Below are 20,955 nucleotides of genomic sequence, written 5' to 3' on the forward strand. Positions count from 1 at the left end.
AAGATGCCACGGTGGCCGGGGCAGGCTGAGCGCCGCAGCGGGCCCGCAGCGCTGCCGGCCTGCGGTTCTGCAGCTGGGTAACGCCTGTATGGAAAAGTGAGGAACCGCAGCTGTGTTCTGGAAGATGTGAAGCAACGATAAACAGGTGGCTTCACCGGGAGGCACTTCTGACCGGCATCTCCCTTTTCGCTCCCATCCCAGCCAGCGGGCAAGCTGGTGAAGACCGATTTGTGTTGTTAATTACGAAGTGTTTAGCTCCGTAACCACAACGCCGCCGCAGCGGAGGCAGCAAAGGGCGCTTGCTCCCCAGCCCCGGCGCGGCCGCCCTGCCGGCGGGGCGGGCGGAGGGTGCCGGAGCCGCCCCGCCGCTCTCACGCACCCGAGCGCCGCCTGCCCCGGCCGCGCACCTCCCCAGCCCGCCCCCGCGCAGAACCAAACCCCGGGCCGGGCCGGGCCGGGCCGGGCCGGGCGGGCAGGTACGGGGCAGCCGCGCGCCGGCGGTGAGCGCGGGGGTCGCGCCGGCTGCGGGGCCGGGGCCGGGGCCGGGGGCGGCCGCGCAGCAGGGCGGCCAGGCCGCGGCGGGAGGGGGCGCGCAGCCCTGCCGGGGCAGGGCCGGCGGGGAGGGGACCGCAGCCGCAGGGAGGCGGGAGTCACCCCCTACCCCGGGCCGCGGCGGCGGGCGGCGGGCTGGGTCCGGCCGGCCGGCGGTGGGCGCTGCCCCCCCGAGGCCTGTGAAAGAAATGGTGTGGTCTGAAAGCGGGATGAAAATCAAGGCCGGTAGCCCCCAGGGCCGTGCTTTTCTGTGCGGTCGCTAGTCTGCTGTTAAATGACAGCGTACGTCCTGTGATCCGGGCCGCAGGGCACTGGAAAATGGATCCTTTCCTTTCCAAGGTTGTAGCACACCAGCTTTTTCCGTACTTTTTCTTCAGCTAATACCACCTTGCTATGAGAACAGAGTACTCCATAGCCATTGCCGCAACATACCTGTGTGTACACAAAATGTGTGTTACTAAACCTTTTTAAAAACCGAGGTGGAAGCTGAAGACTCTGGAACGCAACAGCAGGTGTGTAGGAGCTAGCAGAAGTTACTTGCTTTCATCCTACTAGTACGAAGACGGCAGCTATCACAAGACTAGTAAGGTATTTTGTACCTGCACAAAATAACAACGTGAAAGAAATAGTTGTTTGAAAGCCAGGCTCTTTTTTTAGTCGGCATCTGAGTGTCTTGAGGGGCCAGTAACATAATGTATTTCTGCGTTTTTTTAACAGAAGAGGGGTGTTTGTGCCTGAAAAATCATGTTCAACTTCAAAAGCATCCTGAAGATACTACAGTTCCTGAAGTCACTACTTTTTTTAATTTTTGAGAATTTAATCTTATTCATAGTTCCTTCATGCAAAAAAACTTTTGCTGGGGAAATAGTGCTTATTACTGGCTCTGCAAATGGGATTGGAAGGCATGTTGCCTTAAATTTTGCTCCTTTGGGAGCAACCTTGGTTCTTTGGGACGTTGATGATGAAGGTAACAAAGAAACAAGCAGATTAGCCCAAAAAATTGGAGCTAAGAGAGTGTTTCCTTACCACTGTGACTGTACCAATAAGGAGGAGGTCTATGAACAGGCAGACAAGGTAAGATACAGCTTCTGGCTTCTGATTTGGCTTCTTGCTTCTGATTTTTTGCTTCTTTTGCATAGCAAATGCTATTGAATTTTATTATTTTTTTTAAGATATTGCACTGTTCACTAAGGGAAGGAAGTACTCATGTAGGGCAATGACCTCGTTTTGACAAGTAGCTTCTAGATGGAACTTAAACTATGTTTGCAATAAAGTGACTGGGGTTTAATCTGTTCTGTCAAGCTGTATCCATTTCCAGTCTCCATTGTGAGATGGTTACTTCTTTTAGAAGGAGTATGATGAAACATGCAGCAGAGGTTAGCTCCATGATATTAGCTTATTTAATCTTTAATATTTTTTTAAGATACCAATAAATAAATAAATACCCAACCTAAAAAACATCAGCGGATATTGGGGTGGTAGGAGTGTCTTTTTTTTCTTTGTCTGTTTGTTTAGAAAATTGTAATTCCGTAAGGGCCATGTGGGGTGTAATGCTTTCAGAAATATCATTGGGACATGGCTGCTCTCCAGTCAAATTGATGGCTCTGCTTCAGTTTATGTTTTGGTTAATCCAGCTGGAAAGTAAGGTAGAGAAGGATTCCATTTTAAATTGCATTCTTGTGTTGTGCTGACCTATGCTTTGTAAACTTTATTTTTTAATCGTTATTATCAGAATCCAGAACTGGACATTAATCTAACATTATTAATTTTTACTTGTCCTTAAACTACAAACTGCCTGAAAATATTTCCCAGTATAACCTGATTTATAATCCAGTTAGCCACTCTGCCATTTTATCCAAGGATAAATTCCTTTTCTGCTAAGTACATATACTGAGAATTTATATATGTGACTCTCAAGTCACATCTTTGACGTTCTGTGTCCACAGGCGTACGACAGAGAAATTAGCTAAAATGTTTACGTGAATGTTGATAGATGGTTTTGAAATAGCCTTGAAATGTAATATTCGTTTTCTAAGAGTTATCAGGAGGCCTCTTTGCATTGTGGTTGTTGCTTTTACTTTTAACCAAAACAGTTTAATTCTTTCTGAAGACAACTATGGAAGTTTGAAATAGATTTTTTTTTTCCTCAAGAAATATTCCTGATGAAAAGTATTTCTAAAGGGTAAGTTAGATTCAGGATCTGTAAGTATCTGGAACTGCAATTCTCATGCTTGCAGTCAGCAAGGTATTATTTTACCCATACTTGTTAGCAGCATTTGGGGCACAGCCAACTAAGTGCACAGAAGAAAATTCCACTTGAGGCCGTTGGTGCTAGATGTTAAGAACCACAAGTGATATCATAGTAGTACTTGGACAGTGGTGGCAAGGATATATTGCACCATAATAGTATGTCTGCAGAGATGAGCAAGGTATTCGGTGTCCTGGCCTGTGCTGACCCAATACTCAGTGCTCAAGGAGGATGATTTTTGCCAAGCACTTGGGCAGTACAGGTGATGTGATCCCTGTGTAAGGCACTGATTACGCCTCCTACAATTTTGGAGTGGAATTCTCAGTAACTTCAACAATAGTAATATCTGTTACCACTTCCCAGCAAGATGAAAAATCAGTCAAAGCAACTTATGGTCTGTACTTCAAATACGACACTTGATCTTTATTTGGAATGATACTATAAATCGAACAGCAGTTCTTCTAGAATCCCCTTTTTGCAAGGATGAAACTCACTTTAGAATTGACTGAGATCAAATCTCTTTTAAAAATAACATTTGAAATTGGCATTAAATCCCTCTTCCCATAAATGCTATCTGCTTCTTGCAAAGATATGCAACAAAATTATTAGTTTAAGCTTATGTAAGTAATTTCTCTGTTGGAGTTTTCTGTTGATGCTGAATATTTTGAAATTATTTGTTTGTTCTTAGTTTAACAGTCTCAAAATGTTTGTTTTGTGCACTCAAGTAATTCTCAGTCTCCAAACACATTAACCAGATCAGCCACAGGGCTCCAGCCTGCAGAATCTGCTGTGCCAATATCAGCAAAGAGTATCCTGAAGTGGGCAGACTGACCTACAAGCAGAAACTCAGAGTGCTGTTTAAAATTCAGGAATTGCTGTTAAGGTGTTAAAATACTGTTAAGAATACCAACACCTTTGTAGATATTTGCATGAATTGAACAGCCATAATGCAGCCAGGTGTTTTTTTTAGATCAAGTTTTTCAGCTAGGGGTCTCTTCTGCTCATGGAAATACCTGCAGCTTTTTGACTGGTAATATGAAAACTCTTGATCTTGGGCACAGAAGATAAAGCAAGAGCAGAAAAGTTAAATTAATTGCTTTTATTTGGTATATTCACTGCAGGAAAAAAAAAAAGGTATTTTCCATTAATGGAACCTTACTTTCTAGGAAGGAAATGAGATCATCAAAGTGCCTAAAGAAGAGGTTTTAGAATAAACTGGTGAGCAGCAACGAATTTTCAGGGTCAGGCAGTCTCCACCTGGGAATTCTGAAGGAAATCAGATAGGGGTCTGATGAGCCAGAAATCCGTGGGGGTTGTTTTGCTATAACAAGTGTCCAAGGAATGATGTAAAGTAAAACATGCCAGTTTTAAAGAGCACTTGAGAGGACCCAAAGAAACTACAAACCTGTCTTATAGAAAATTGGTAGAAATGACAATAAATAGAAGAATTAATAGACATCTGAAGAAATACATACCAAAGAATAATCAGCTTGACTTTTTGTAAATGGAAGTCACGCTTCCCACATTTTTGGGGTAGTGAGTAAACATGTCAAATGAAGCCAGGTTAAATAAAATGCCGCCATTGCGGAAACTATGTTGTAAAGAAAAAAAGAGGATCATCATATGGACTGACATGGCAGTTAGAAAGGTACGAGTGGGGAGAAAGTACAGATCTGTCCTACAAAGGAAGAGTTGGGTGTTCCTGCCATACTCAGCAGTGTCTGGATTTGCATTCATTTGGGCAGGTGGAAAGTGCTAGTATCTGAGCCCTGCTTGCCTATTATATGTGTCTAGGACACAGCTGGAGGAGTACCAAGTCTTCACTGAATGCTGAGGTTCCCAGAGAGAGCCAAAGGAGTTCAGCTGTTGGGGAGTCAGATCCAAGTACCTGTTCCCAAATTGCCAGACCGTAGCATATCTGGGATTTTTATGTTTTTGTAGTCTTTACACAATTTTTGAGACACCAAATAACTGCCTGTAGCACAAAAAAACTCTGTGGTGAGCCTGATTCTTAATACTATAAGTAAATCTTGGCATCTGCTTTGATATAAATCCAAGTATAATCCAAGGAATCAAATCTTTTTATAACAAATCCAAATTGAGCTAATGGTGATTTTGGCCTTCTCTCCAAGTGGTATTGTCTATTTCATGGTACATGCTTCTGTGCTCAAAGGATTGGTATCTCCCAAAGATCTGTGCTGAATTCTCTTTTGTTCAGTAGAAAAGATCTGGAAAAGGGGTTGAACAGGCTTGGCTGAGGAGTACAGATTCTCACAATACCAGAAAGAGGGGACAAGAAATGTTCAGGTTGCAATTAAAGCATGCTCACAGTGCACACTAAAGCTTTGTACCTCATTATCTTAGGTTCCTGTGGAAGTCAAAAGTATTCTGGAGTTCAGGAAGCAATTAGACAAATTCTTGAGGGGGGAAATCATGGGAATATATTAAATACAAAGGTCTAGATACCTTAGCTCTCTCAGGAAGATCCTGCACTGCAGAGTCTGAAAAGCTGAGGCGTACACTGGAGGAGACTTTAGTCCTGATCCTTTTTTCACTGCTTTGTGCCATGAGACAAGGGCTATGGGGATAGATGGACCTTTGAGCTGATGCAGTACAACAGTTCTTAGGTATTTACATTTCTAGTAGATATATAAATACTTGCAAATATCACTAAAAGTTTTCATAAACAAAGCACAAGAGGCAAGGATGCCTTCTAAAGCTTCCTGTTTATCCCTTTTTTATTCAGGTTAGAAAGGAAGTTGGGGATGTTACTATTCTAATCAATAATGCTGGCATACTGCTTGGGAAAAAGTTCTGTGACGTTCCAGATGAAGATTTTGAAAAGTCCTTAAAAGTCAACTTCTTCTCTCAAGTCTGGGTAAAGTACTTTTTTCTCTCCTGGGTGACCAAAAGTCAGGCAAGTATTTTAGTGTAATGCAAGTAAAATACAGGCAAGTATTTTAGTGTGAAAATCCCCATGGTGGCACCTACCTGGGGAACCCAATTTGGAATAGGGATGGGAAGGGCCTTGAATGGGGGAAGATATGTATTTTTGATCATCCTGTAATTGGAGGCACACCAAATTCACAGGCCCCTCTGTATGTCTCAGTAATATTAACACAGACCTGCTTGAGCACTCTGGTAAATCAAAATTTTGTGCAGCTGTGTCATCCAACATGCTGTGGCTGTCACAGCTGTGGCTGAAGTTAGTGCTGACGTGATGGCATGTGACTTTCCTGCTCCTGGTGTCTGCTGGCATCAGAAGGCTTTGTCTAATAGACTTGTAGCATTCAGGGAGGTACAACCAGTGCTGGACTTGACAATGTTAGGTTTATGGTTGGACTCCATGATCTTAAAGGCCTTTTCCAACCTAAATGGTTCTATGATTCTGTGCTGCGTGTCCTAGTCACCATCTGCTTAATGTACATAGAAAACTAATCTTGATAGTATTATCTTTGTTGTGGTTTGTTTTCATACCTCTGAAGGAATTTGCTGTTATTTAGGGTCTCGGTTGACCTTTAGAAGGTTTTGCTGTGAGGGAGTGTTACTCTTGCCCCCTCTAGCATTTGTGTTTTATATGCCTGAGTGAGTAGCCTGCATCAGGGAAAAATGTAGCTAAATGGCATTTCTCAACAGAAAATCATTGCAGATGGAAGTCCTCTAATAATTTTCCAGCCCACAGTGCATCATTCTTCCAAATACTTAAGGTAAAGGGACTGAAAGAAATGTTCTACCTGACAGGTCTGAAGAGACATATGGCAGGACAGTGACCATGGGTCCTCAACCAAAAAACCATGTAGTAGGCACACACATCTGGAGTCAAATAGACATTGCAGGACATCTCAGCTACTGACAAAAAATTGTTACTGCTCTTGTCTTTTGGGAGTATTTTTTGTTTGTTTGTTTGTTTTTATCTTCCCCCTCATAAAACTCTAGTGTCCTCCTATATAATTAGCATCACCCACAGTGGTGGTCTGGGGTGCCCGGAGTTGTCAGGCAGTTTGGTGTGTAGCAGCTGGGGCTGGTAGACAGCTGAGCTCCCCTTGATGTGTTGACTTCTGGCTCCCTCTTGTGTACCAAATCTTTGGTAGTAGTCTCAGACAGACTGTGAGGAACCAGAAGGCAGAGAAAATAACAAACTTTGCTGCTTTTAGCACCATTATTTTAACGCTGGCAGATCTTCAGATAGAGGGCAGCCATTCAAGGAAATGCTCTCTCTCATTTCTAAATTCTTAGAGATAGAAGTTCAGCTGGGCCTCTTGTATATTGAAGACCCAGAAAGCAAATCAGGTTGTAAAGCCTAATTTGGAATGCAGTATTTTTAGCATGTCTCATTATGAAGGGCTGGGGTTTTTTTTGTCTCTTAGACTTGCAAGGCCTTTCTTCCAGCCATGATGACCTGTAACCGTGGACACCTGGTTAGCATAGCCAGTGCAGCAGGATTGTTGGGACTGTACAGAATGTCAGGTTAGTATCATCAAGTGCCATTACAAATTAGATCTACATACAAACAACTTCTCTTGGAGATCTCTCGAATGCTTGGTTTAAGCAGTTTATACTGATGTATCGAACACTCAGGAAGAGCCTGCAGATACGAAAGGTGGTGGTGGTGTGTTGAAGAGGATGATGGTGGCATGTTGCCTCAGTGGCAGAGGGAGCTCACTGCAGATTTTACTGTCTGACTGCAGCCTGTCTTACCTCCACAGAAGAAAGACAATACAGCTCATACATGTGCAGTGAGAGGGAGCCCCGCATACAGGTTGTCTAACACTTTCTCATGGCAGGTTTTTTGCAGATGAATGTTCAGAGTTCTGAGACATACGTGGGTTACGCCTGGAACTATACGTTTAGTTGGAAAATGGTTTACAGGTCCAGTAGGCATTTTTGCAGAGTTTTCCTCAAAATTAATTTGGATGAACTGTGTTTTAAGCTATTTAACAGCTCCATATTCTTGGCTGTTTCCCTCAGGAGAGCTTTCTGCTACAGTCCTGACTATTTCATCAGCCTGGGTCTGCTGCCCAGTCTCTCCTCAAGGCTCTCTGACATCTTGATCATATCTCTTAGGTCACCCTATGAGAACGTGAACTTCAGTGTAATAAGTGTCTCATGTTTCTTCTGCTGACTGATGGTGCTACTGTAGTGTTATTTGCCACCTGTTATCGTTGGGTCAGTTTCTATATTGATAATAGGTCACATCCAGCTTTCATCATTTATCTGTAAGGCTTATGAAAGTGGACCTGCATTTATAACTTTTTACACTGAAGCTATGCATTATGTATGGTTCCATCATCCACTGTGGTTGAATCCCTGAAGAATAACAAACTGTCTCTGATGTCAGTTTTTGAAGTTACTGTTTTAACAAAATTGGATTTTGTTGTATCTAACTGTTTTCACACACATTTGAAAAAGCCTTAGGAAACCACATGTAAATTTCTGTATTAAAATAAGGTTCTTACAGTTGCAAAATTATAAAATATTTGGGTTGGAAGGAATCACTGGAGGTTATTTGGTCCAACCCCCCCCCCCCCCCCCCAAATAAAAGCAGACACAACTTAGATCAGGTTGAACAGGGCCTTGTGAGGGCAATTTTTTATTATCTCCAAGGACAGAGTTCCATATGTTCAGCAATAAAATTTAGACAAGATTCAGTCTTCCCAGGCAAATAAAATGATACTGTAGTTGCAGGGCAAATCAAAAGAAGTAATAGGTTAAAGCAGCATTTATAAGTAGGATATTTAGATTTTAGCACCAGAAATAGTTCTTACTGAAATGTAACCTGTAATATTAAAGGGTGAAGATGTTCTGAAATCCAAGAAGGCCTGGCTTGCATATGAGTATCTGGAAATGTACATGAAATGTTGAATAAGCTCATCTTCCTATATCTCTCTATAGTGCACTCAAAAAAAAATGTCCTCTGGAAAGCATTAATCTTATCCTCAGAAAACTGTGCATCAGTCATGGGAAGAGCCATTAACCCTCAGAGTTAGCATCACCAATATGCACAGCATCCTTAAAATACTAATTACAAGACTTCTACTTACATAATTAGGTAATTTGAGGGCTTAAATATTATTACAAAGCATTGATTTCTGTATATAACACTGGGATGCTTGTGACATACTTTGGCTATTTCTTCTTTCTTCACTTTTCAGATTATGCTGCAAGTAAGTGTGCAATCATTGGAATGATGGAAGCCATAGCTTCGGAACTGTATCATGCAGGAAAACAAGGCATTAAAACCACAATCATTTGCCCTTATTTTACTAATACTAAATTAGCTAAAGGTTTTCAATGCCAGTAAGTAAAACTATTTCATATGTAAAAAAGAATCACTACTCACTAGATATGCCATATTCAGTCTCTAGCTATTATAAGGTTGATTTGCTTTTCAATTCAGTATTTTTGCCCTATTGGCACATACAACTGTGTCTCAACATAAGAAATCCAAGTGTTGTGTACAATTAATGACTGACGTGCAACAGGGACTGTATAATCTCACAATCAAGGAACAGTTAGGGATGCACAGCATTTTTTAAGGCAACCTTATTTGTTAGCAGAATGGGCACTGACTGTTGAGATTCTGTGCCCTAAGAAATTTTGGCACTGTGATTACAGTTACGGCTCTCAGGATACCCCATGACGTGTCCCACTATCTGTATCAGCAGGTACTATACTTCTCTGAGTGAGTATAGCTGTGGTGGTAGTACTGGGTGAGTGGCTGTATGTCTGTAGTGATGGGAGAGGTGGCAGGCACTCTATTAGTCATTACAGTACCCGTGATCTTGTTTTTTCAGTGCTCTGCTCCTGCTTCCACCATTCATCATCCTGTAGTAGCATATATTATGTAGAGCACAGCATTCCTCCTGGCTGGAAACAGGCCTGGTCCTGGTCTGTTTAGCTGCTGCCTCAACATCTACAGTAGAAAAGGAGGTGGTGTGCAAAGGGCATCACTACTGTGCATAGAACAGCATATAGTAGGGCTTAGCTTGGTAGTTTTCAATGCTGCAGTCACTGTGGGCATGAACTTCATTAGGGTTGGAGCAGGGCTTGCACAAGTCATTAGAATTCACATCACCAAAGCGTTTTCAATTTATTTTGATGATAGCAGGAACAGAGAGAACTGGAGACTCCTTTTGAAGGCTACTTGAGGGGAAGGGGAAAAATTCTTAAATTATTTAATTAAATTATTTCTGTGTTGGAATACATCTCAAAAGTAGTTTTATAATTTCATAATACTTCATTTCTTATTTCACCAGAAACCCACTACTTCTTCCTGTTTATGATGTAGAGGGTGCAGCCGGCAAGATCATGGATGCAATTCAAAAGGAAAAGTTTTATCTAATCATGCCTCTGACTCTACACTTTCTTGCTTTCAAAATGTAAGAATGTGACTCATCTTCTAGCATTGCCTTCTTTCCTTTGCCATATGTCTGCAAAATCAGCAGGAAAGTTTAGTAAAAGCAATTCTTTAGTTAGTATTCCTGCAGCCAGTCCAGTTATATGCCAAATTATGAAGAAAAAGAGGTTGTTATTTTTAATAATCTAGGTGAAAAGCATTCCTCTGTCCACTTCTGTCTCTAATATACATCTTAAGATATAGTTATGGGGATAGAAATTTCAAACGTTTTCCTGTGGTGGTATACTGGGAGCAATGCCTGGGCTAGAACTGTCTGCTGCCAGTAACTGCCTTCACCACTGGCTGGGCTTTCACGGAATGGCTTGGTCTGTCATTTGTTCCCCCCATTTATAACATGGGAGCACCAAATGTGTTATTGCCAGACATTAGAAGTATTGAGCACATATAACAAATTTATCATTTGTTTATTTATACATTTTTCTAAAAAAACATAAGGCTAACTTGGTGTTTGTCTTATCAGTCTCATTCCTAGAAAAATGATACTACTCTTCGAATCTTGCTTTAAGATCACCAACAGCTTGGATAAAGCCTTTGGTCGGAAGGAAAATGCTTGAAACCTTTCAGTCAAAATATTCTGAAGACCTCAAGTGCCATCTAATTGAAAATTTTCAGTAAAAATTAATTCAGAATCATTCGTTGACAGAAGATTTGCTTCTTGTATGATATCTGACATTGCTGAGCATGCAATTTAATTCTTCATAACTGTCTTTTAATCACTGATTTATAGCCACAGCCTGCTCTCTCACTTTATGATGACATGCTGCTTTTATCTGAGCTCTCAATAAAAGTCTGTATGACCTGGCAGGGATGTTTGACTTAATTTCATACTCTGAATTCTCAATTTCTAAGCAAAATCTCAAAGCATGGGAAAAACACACTACTGTTCATGCAGAAAGAAAAAAAACACAAAGCATTTAACATATTTCCCTTTCAGTGTCAAAACAGCACTGCAGTTCACACAAAGCCAAAATGAAGAAAGGCACTGTGGATGATGTGCTCTGGCTGACGAGCTGCACAGGGAGCCTGTGTCCTGAAGAGGAGTGAACTGCAATGAGCGCTGATAAAGTGCAGTGCTGTGGTGCTTACCGTGCTTCTCATTAGTCACAGTGCACTTTTCTAAACACAGTTCTACAGGGGATATGTGCCTTGGTTTTAGTCCATGGCTAGAGGCTGATACTGGATCATTTATCAAAGGTTGTGGCTTAGAAAGAATGTTTTGTAAAACTGTGGTGGTGGCAAAAAAGTAATGTGCCTACTCAGAACGGAAAGGTGATGAAGCCCCCACAACCAGAGGAAGCAGACAGGAAAAAATCCGTTATAGAAATCACCCATTTATAAACATAGGTTCTGCGGTGAGCATCTGCTGTAGGCAGCTACATGTTGAACACTGATGAAGTCCACAGGCATCTGACTCCCTTCTCTGACCCTGTCGGCTCCTATGCAGCTTTGAAGTACCCTGCTGAGGCCAGATAATTGGGTTCAAGACGTTGTGTCCCAGGTTAGGTCCCTGAAGTCAGCAGCTGAATCTGGACCTGCAAACTGGTCCACACAGTTCTAAAGGTTCAGTAACTTTAGTAAAATTACTTAGAAAATAATTGACTTAAGAGTATTGTGAGGAATCTGTGCAAGAAATCTTTGGCAATTTTCAGAGTAATTTCTGAAAAATCATTAAAATTCAAAATTACATAGGTGTTATGTTAAGTGACCGAGCAACAACTTCCCATGGACTGTATGGCTTTCAGAGACTGAAATTTCAATGAGGTGTCTGTTGAAACATAACTCTGCTGTAAATCATGGGAAAAAGAGGACAGACAGGAGGAATACCTCATGTGTTCTTGGCCAGTTATGAGCTAGCTCTTGGGCAAAATCTCATATTTGGAGAGAAGTCACAGCCATGTCCTTCAGCTGTCTTTGAATGAAATAACAACCTAAAGGTCTTAAAGGAAAAAACTCCCCAAGAGCAGAAGTTCAAAGATTAGCTAAGCAAAAGTATTGCCTGGTACTTAAATGATAAAAATCAATCCTCATGCAAATTTTCAGAAAATGCTAACGTAAACCATTCATAATTTGCTTAATTTAAAAATAAATAAATTGTAGACCAGAATAAGGAATCTACAAAGCATGGTTTTTAAAACTCCACTGTAAGGAATTCAAGAGAACCTTGAACGGTCATCTATTGCCCACATTTGTCACCGTATTTCTACTGCACTTAATTAACCCCATACTTACAAGCTCCCTTCCAGCTACAAATGCCTATTGAGTGCACAGTCCAACTAAGAACCTATTTTTTCAAATCTCAGTGTTTTCAAAGTAAACATACATTCAGTAAATTTTTTCATGTACCCTATAGATATTACGGGGAAAATTTTAGGTGATAGAAGGAGAAACCTATCTGAAGTTTGGCTCTTTAGAAAGCAATGTTTATTGATTTATACTCTGAAAAACTCTCTAGGTGATCAGTAATTGAAATATGTTTTTTCTCCTACTAATGAGACAGGAACAAAGTCTAAATTGTTTCCCTGCAAATAACGATCATTTTCTCAACTGCAAGCAAATATATTGAGTTTTGGGATTTCCTTATTCCACATGAACATTGCAATTTGATCTATGATTGGTTTTAAGAATGGTTACAGGAGACTACAAACTGCCATGACATTATATTTGTGAATGTATTTAGGGCCTGAATATGCTTAATACATAATTTCATTGCTTGCAATGCAGAGCTTATGAACAGGGCTTCCAAGGTGAGAGTCCTATATTTCAAAATTCTTTGTAAAATGAGGCTCACATTTGAAGTAGTTACCTTTTAGTCACATTAGGATTTGGTGGACTAGCCATCATTAAAAGTCCAGTATGTCAGGATTAAGTATTTGTATCCAAAGAGCGCATTGTAAGGGCTCTCCTTTCAGTACCACTGTTTTCCACCCCCACCCCCCCCCACCCCCCGCAGTTTCTTTAACTAAAATTTGTCAACCTTACCACCAACATTTGAGGTTGCTAAGTTTACCATCTATATACACAGGACATGAAAACTTTAATAATAATATAAAGGAAATAACGCTGTGTTTTCTAAGCCATGTTTCACCTACTCTGCATAGCCACCTTGCAAAGCCTTACTCTGTATTGCTGCAATCTCTGCCAGGGGTACTCTTTGGCTCCGTTTTTTCCCTGGCTAATGTGCTTGTCTCAAGAAGGAATTTGTAAAGCTTATGCTTTCTAACTCTCATAGTGATCTGTTAGATCTTCTTATCAGCCTTAGAAATCAGTAACTCACTCTTTTTTATGAAAATACCAGGAAAAGATTTCATTTTTTATTTGTACAGAAAGAAGTGTGATGGATCCTGTAACAGAGTTCTAAACCTGTAAGCTAAGACCTTCCTAATAAAGTTCAGAAGACTCAATCAGATGCTGTTCCTTTTTTGTAATATAAAATTATTTTGTGTTTTGAAATATAATGTACCACTTAAGAAGCATCTCAGAGTTACTGACAACTCTCGAGAAACATGTACTTTCCTCCACTGAGGCTTTCATCTTATTTGGAATTCCGCCACACAAAAACAATGTTGCAAGAGAAATTCTCTTACCACTGAAGCTGAAAATGGGACTGCAAGGCAGTTTATCTTCATTCTTTCTCCTCTGGGAGTAGTCTTGGTTCTCTGGAAAATGGAAGAAAAAGCGACAAGTGGATTAGGCAGATTAGCCATGGGCTGAATCTACCTATGGCGCTGCATCGGTAGAGAGCTAATCTGTGATGTCGGATAAAAACCGGTTTCTTGCTCTTGTTTTATACCAAATAGCACAAAATACCTTTGCAGAGCATATTTTGCTTACAGAGGAAGTTGTGGAATTGGGTATCATATAAAGAACATTAATCATATTCAAATTATAAGCATTTCGAGGAGAGCAGCATTTGAATGATACTGAGTCACCTTGTAATCTAACAAAACTCTTTAAGCAAACTTCAGTGGCAACCACATGCAACTTTAGTTTCTCAGCAATTTCTGTACCCTCTTGGATATTTCACTCTGTAAGTGAGAGCTCAGGTGGTTTTGGTGGTATGTGGCACCCTGTGACTCCTTAACCCCCAGAGCATGAAGGGGAGAGAGAGGCTTACTGTAGGACAAGGTCCGCAGGCTGGCTGGCTCAGTGCAGCTTAGTTCTGCCCCGCAGCAAAGCTCCTTCTGGAGGAAGAGCATTTTTGCAGCATCTGCAGAAAGCAGAGAATACGGTGCTATGTACAATACACTGTACCATAGGCACCATTATGCAGTGGGCTTCTAGGCTCAGACCCAAAGGTCTGCACTGCCATAACCAAATCGGGATAACCATCCAAAACACACAGCTCTAGTGAAGACAGCCATTGCATGGAAATGGAGATATATTACATACATTTACATCCTGAGTTTTTTAGTTCATCTTTTACTTGAGAGATAAATGTTTCCACCCAATCAGATTCAATTTATATTCTTCATAAGTCATCACTGCAGTTTCTCATATATGCTCGAATTCTTCATTTGTGTACCTAAGCATGGAATAACATCTTAGAGGCACCAAGGTGTAACTTGCAGAACCTAATAGAAACAAATGGACCTTCCCAGAAATTCTGATAGCTTGTTCTGTTTAATCACCTGAATTGGCATTATCCCATTAAATTATAAAACATTCCCGCAACAACCTCAGGCTTTCCAAATGCCCAATCATCCTCCAAGCCTGGAAAACTCATTATTTTATCTAACAAGTTTGTTTGGATCCCAGTTTTGAAAAGTGAAAACAATCTGAGAGAGTAAATTACTAGTACAAAGAGAAGACCAAAGGAAACAGATGGGAAAAGACAGCATAACACAGGGGCCAGCCTGAAGACCTTGATGTGCACGGTTTCCCTTGCACACCATCAAGGTACCAGTGCTTGCAAGAAACCCAGCAAAAGGTCTCGGGATACCACATAAAGACAATTAATTCCCATCAGATGCTCCCAGCCAGCACAAAGGCTACAGATGAATTTGCACACTGATCACAGAGCAGTACGCAGAAGTATTTGAATATGTTGTTCACTGTGGGGAAGATTTCCATTAATTTCACTTATTGTTGAAACACATGCTACAGGAATGTCACTTACTAGATACTAGGAGTTCCCAGTGTCACCTTATTCTCCTATTTTATTAATTAGTAATTCTGAAATTGGGGAACCCGTTGCAAATTGACCTATAGTGGGAGAAATAAAGGAAATTATTTTAGTAGGACAACTTTTAGAAAAAGACACTCTAAGATACCCAAAGGCATATTGAGGCTCATTTTATATTCTAGCCCACAGTGAAAAATGTATTTTCAACTTCTTAGCTTCTGCATGGAAAGGTGTTTAGTTCACAGTTCCCACAAGTAATAGAACAGACATGGAGCTGAAAGTTAGGAAATTCCCTGTTCCCCTGTCACTACCTTTGTCTTTGACCAAAAGGTTTAATCCCACTGTTTCAATATTCTTATTTGTACCCCAGGATACACAAAAAAATAATGGAAGTGGTATAAAGTATGTATAAATGTACTGTCCCTATTTTTCACTATTGCCGGTTGTGGATAAGGAGGCTTCATGCTTATAAAATTTTTCAGGCTCACTAGAAACAGAATCGTCATCTCTATTTATTTTTACACTCAGAAGTAATGCTGTTACTTTCTATATTATCTTGTTATTTTCAATACTTCATACAATTTTATGAGGTAGAAAGGCTTAAATCAATCCAAAGAACTGTTATTAACAGATCAAAATTCTACGTTGATTACTGTTATAGATTTTTCTACTTTCTTTCTTCAGTCAATACAATGCCTCTGTTCAATACTTCAGATACTTCAGGATGCCACAGGCTGCTAATAAGAAATTACTCTTTTAATGTGAAAAATAATGAATACAGGTATAATTGCCATTTACCATTGCACATAACTGTTGCTGAAGCCAAATAAATGATCAGGTGGACAGCCATTTCAATAACTAGTCTCAGCTAGCAGCACTGCCTGGGGTGGCAGTGATTTCAGTAGTTACGAGGCATTGCTCAATGCTTTCATAAACTCCATGCTTCCCAGGTGTTCACTGATCAAACGTCTTGTGTTGGTGGAAGTGGCATTCTACTAGTTGCTCTGTCACTTCCTCCACTGCTTCTTTCTCAGAAATGTGGTTAACAAATGAACACATTAATATTTCAAATACGCCTTTTGGATGCCATTTAAGTCACTGTTCACCTGATTTCTTATTGCTGTCTGGTTTAGATGAATCATACCCAGGAATGCCTTCTCTGTTGCATTGTCATTAAAGGGAGCCTAGGTAGCTTGTGTCTACAGGTATGCACAATGTGGATGTCTACTTTGAGTCAACGGAATTCCCCAGATAGCAGGGCAGTCCTCCTGTCTAATGGAGGGAAAAGTCAGGAATCTCAAATGGTATTTTTTTTCGCTGCGCTATTGTAGCAGCTCTTCACTTGAAGCACTGCTTGCCATCCCACCAAGCCACGGGCTGATAATTAAAGGCACTTCTTCATAAAATTGTCCTACACAACACATTTGCTGTTCCAATATCTGCATTTGTAATCTGGGAAGCATAAAAAAAATAGTGTAATAACATAACACATATGTAAATGTATTGTTTCTATTTTTCACTCGTGAGAGACAAAAAGTTGATGTAAGGACAGAAACTGTTACTTTATTCCTCTGTTTCTCGATTGCTTAGTCAAAAGACCCAAAATCTTAAAAAATCATTATTGAAAATTATCTTGTCACTTTTAGTATTTTTAAGTTGATAGCATTTTTAAACACATGTTTATGGCCTTACAAAAAATTTTTTTATGTACAGGCAAATTATCAGTTCCATATGAAGAAATATTCAATAAATATCTTACACTGTTAATAATAATAACCGTTATTTACTTTTTACCAAACTCAGCTCCTTCAAGAAAAAACATTTATAAAGTAGCAGCAATGATGAGCTCAGTACAAACAACAGAGATGTTGACACACAAACAGAAAAAGCATCCAGGAATAAAATTCAAGTATCGTCCATTATCTAACCCATCTTACATGGTAATTAAGAACAACGCAAGTCTTGTGAAATGCTTCCATGTTCTAAGACACTAAGAGCTCTGTAGCTTTTCAGACGCCATCAGTGTTGCCTGTGGGTTCTGTCCAGGCATCTCCCTATATTGCAATTTTTAATTATTTTTTTTTTCATTTTACTCTTCCTTTTGACTGTATGGTCAGCCAAGTTGCGTATGCCTTGCTAAGGCTAGGCTTTCAGGGCGCTTTATCACCAGATGCATGTATCTAAAATAGGTGTTATGAATTTGGTTCTAGATACTTTTGTTTTTCATTTTAGCAGGAAAGACCTAATATAATTTTCAGCTCAATCATAATATACTTTTATGTGCTTCTTCAGTTTTGGACATTATAGAAAGTATACAAGATTTGACCGTTTTATAAAGAATGATAAAAGAGATCTTAGTCTAGTGTTGAAAAAGAGCACATATATAATTAAAGCAAAGTACATATGTATGAAAGAGGGGGATAAATATGAAGGATATGGTTGTAGCTGCTAGCCTGTGTGTATCAGAAAATAGTTCCCCCAAAATATTTAAATTCCTTGAAATTTCTTTACCTGAGTCACACATACTAAGCTATAAGTATGCTAAAATCACCTTTTTTAAAACATTAGTTAATGCTTCTTTTCGCACCTATTTTTTGTTTCCCATAGTTAAATGAAATACAAATTTCATGAAGATGCAAGTATACATATCCTTCTCTTACATTTACACACATAAAGATTCTTTCCTGCACTAAGAATGGGCTGCGTATTGCTGGCTTCAGTCAGTAGCGTTGCCTGTCTGCCTGGGATGATATGCTAGGAGGTAACAGAAAATAAGGAATTCAATACTCCTCCAGAACAGGAAAAGTTTGAAAGAAGCCAGGGAGCATGATAGTTCTGAAAATGTCTTTGAAAGCTGCTTAGAATTTGACAGCAAATAAGCTTAAAGTAGGAAATTAGGCTAGACCTGATGTCTACTTTGTTATCTAAAGTCCTTTGATAAGCTTACATTTCCCTGGAAGCTGAAGGAATAGCAGTGCCTTAACCGCTGAACTGGTAAGTCTGAGAGTCCCCACATAAATTAAGTGAAGAGCCATGATTCTAATCACGCCTTTGGAAGCAGGGTGCAAGAGCCCACACTGTGGGCCCATGCAGGAGTGGAAATTAGAAGAAAATTGTTCCCCTTCAATATTTAAAGCCATGTTACATAGGACCGTACTTCCCTTACACAGATATGTTTACCACCTTGTAAAGTGGTGGTGTTTCTTTAGTATATATGTCTTTAATATATATAATTCTTTAATACATATATAATTTCATGACAGTTGATTGCTTGCTATGCAAAGACTTTACAGTGACTTTTTAATTAATGATTTCCTTCAATTTGCATGTTTTACAATCAGAATCAGGTGTAAAAAAAAAAAAAAAGTTTTCCCCTTTGTCTGGCTGAGACTCAAAGTTTTCAAAGGGTACCAAGAAAGAACAAAAAGCAGGAAAACTTACCTCTGCTTTTGTCCTTTATGTTTAGTCAAATATATATCAGGAGCAGTGCCTGGTAATACAGTGGTTTCAGGGATGTGACTAGAACTAAGGATGGTATTAGGTTCTCAGCCTAGCTGATGCCTTGCACCTGGTGGCACAAGAAGGGTAAAACTCCACTTGTGGTATTCACCACAGCTACAGCACAAGGACACAGCACAGTCATCTTCCACTCCTTTCTTCAAAGCACTTTCTCCTCAACTTTGCTGTCTGGGACCCAAATGTTGTTACAGTGTAGCAGTAAAATAATACTCCACGGACTGCAAACGTGAAAGATCCATTTTCAAACTCTCCTACCTATTAAATTAAGCCCATTTACTAGAGGCAAAGACTTCCAAGACTCTTTCTTGTAAGGAATACTTGTTTCCAGTTGTATTTATTTCAGCCTGTCATAGAGAGAACTAACCATTTTTCCTAAAACTGTAAGCCACAACAAAAGCAATGAAAAGCAACAAAATAGAAAAGTACATGGAAAAATATTTTAATCACCTGTGCCAAATCAGTGCGCAAGGTCTCAGGTATGGGACAATGTGTTCATTTGCTTCCCCGAAATAGTCTTTAAGCAAAGGACAGCAAGGAATTACGGTCATGAGTCATGATTTTGGTGCAAACGATTTGGCATAAAGTGGATTTATCCTGAGTGGATGTTGGCAGAATAAATTACTAGCTCTGGATTACAGACAGGTACCCAAAGAAGGAAAGGCATGGAAAGCTACAAAAAGCCCCACCCAACAGGTTATACCTCTTTCCTCCCCACAAAAAAAATAACTATGCATAGGTCTGGAAGATGGAGGCCCCTCCTGAAGTATGCTGAGCTTCAGAGAGCAGTGGAGACTGCTGGAGAGCTCAAGGTTGGCCAGATAACTCCTCCTGCCCCACACTGATGGGAGTATTTTCTGTCCCCATTCACAAATGCCAACAACGCACAGCCACGCTTCCCCACCTTGTGTCAGAGAATGTGAAATCACTCAGAATTCCCCATGTATTAGAAAAGATACCTATAATATATGTCACATCAAATAACAGTGGGCCACCTCCCGGTTTTCCCTACTCCTTGGAGATGGGGCTGCTAGGTACATGTGAGGCATCATTGCTCCCCACGGCTGGGTACCTCCTACAGTTACAGAGAGGTCAGGCAAAGGTTGACATCCACATCATGGCTTCTTCCCAGGACATCTGGGTCATTGGTCTGCCACAGTGCCAGTCTTCCCACAGGTGACTCTGGTCCAAAAAGCAAAAGATTCTTAGCATTTCCTTTGTTTTTAAAGATTTACTAAAAAATGCATTCTACTGTAAAACAAACAAACCAACCAAAACAAAACTTCTTTAGCATCATTAAAATTGTATTCATATAGTCATTAACTTGACCCAGTCACTTTGAACCAGACCAGCCTTAGCCACTGCCAGCCCTCCGGAAAGTCTTGTTTAATGCAGCAGCTCCCAGTATACTCTGGAGTGTGCTGGAGACCATGCCTGTGATACCAGCAACCTCCTGCCTCCCCACAAATGTGGGGGGAAAAAATTAGGAACTTTCAGTCATTTTTGAGAAATATACATCAGAAAGGTCTTGGATGACACTGTATCCCCAAGCTGTGTAATCCTTGACAGAAACAGTCTGTAAAAATGGCTAATTCAGAAGTAACACACGTTTCCATTTAAGCAAAAAACTTTCTACAAGCCTGATAAATACCTAGCTTACTGCTGGCCTACAGTTTGCCTTTCCTGTCCTGAGAAGAAGGGACTAAGGAAAGAGTAGGTGACTCAGAAAAGGAAAAGTCCATTCTTAGCACAAACAGGACAGGTAAAATAGTTGCTTGTGTTCGGAAGCAAGGATGACTGCTCTGAAAAATGCTGCTTCACAACACTGAGAAAGGCAGTGAAGCTGTCTTCCCTGTCAGTAAAATTCTCTGAATGGGCCAGAAGTGGGCAAAATACAGGGGATTTTAGTGTCGCCTTTTTTTTTTCACCCCCCCCCCAATTAAAGTGAAACAGATTTAATAAATAAAAGTTTAAAAGTATCTGTGGCATTTATTCCTAGATGTCCTATTTTTCCTCACAAAAACACGGCCTGAAGACTGTTAATTAAACCAGTTACAGTCTGTCTTGATTTTCAGTTCTTAATAACACGATGTCATCTAC

At 40.3% G+C, this 20,955-nt stretch overlaps 1 protein-coding gene across 1 annotated transcript; it reads left to right on the top strand.

Moving 5' to 3' along the window:
* The first annotated feature begins 530 nt into the window (after positions 1–530).
* LOC101913893 (epidermal retinol dehydrogenase 2-like) lies at positions 531–13,571 on the top strand. The gene is made up of 6 exons (XM_005238233.3): positions 531–1,626; positions 5,547–5,678; positions 7,168–7,267; positions 8,953–9,097; positions 10,057–10,179; positions 10,678–13,571. The coding sequence occupies exons 1-6, from the start codon at positions 1,297–1,299 to the stop codon at positions 10,769–10,771; spliced, it is 924 nt and encodes a 307-aa protein (XP_005238290.1). The 5' UTR covers positions 531–1,296; the 3' UTR covers positions 10,772–13,571.
* Positions 13,572–20,955: the final 7,384 nt, after the last annotated feature.

This window comes from Falco peregrinus, chromosome 3, assembly GCF_023634155.1.
Source record: "Falco peregrinus isolate bFalPer1 chromosome 3, bFalPer1.pri, whole genome shotgun sequence".
NCBI lineage: Eukaryota > Metazoa > Chordata > Aves > Falconiformes > Falconidae > Falco > Falco peregrinus.

Bases quoted from the DNA above. Each gene is read 5' to 3' on its own strand.
- LOC101913893 (XM_005238233.3), top strand. From the start codon at position 1,297: ATGTTCAACTTCAAAAGCATCCTGAAGATACTACAGTTCCTGAAGTCA. The intron at 9,098-10,056 runs GTAAGTAAAACT...TTATTTCACCAG, and splicing joins GCTAAAGGTTTTCAATGCCA to AAACCCACTACTTCTTCCTG. The intron at 10,180-10,677 runs GTAAGAATGTGA...TTGTCTTATCAG, and splicing joins CACTTTCTTGCTTTCAAAAT to TCTCATTCCTAGAAAAATGA.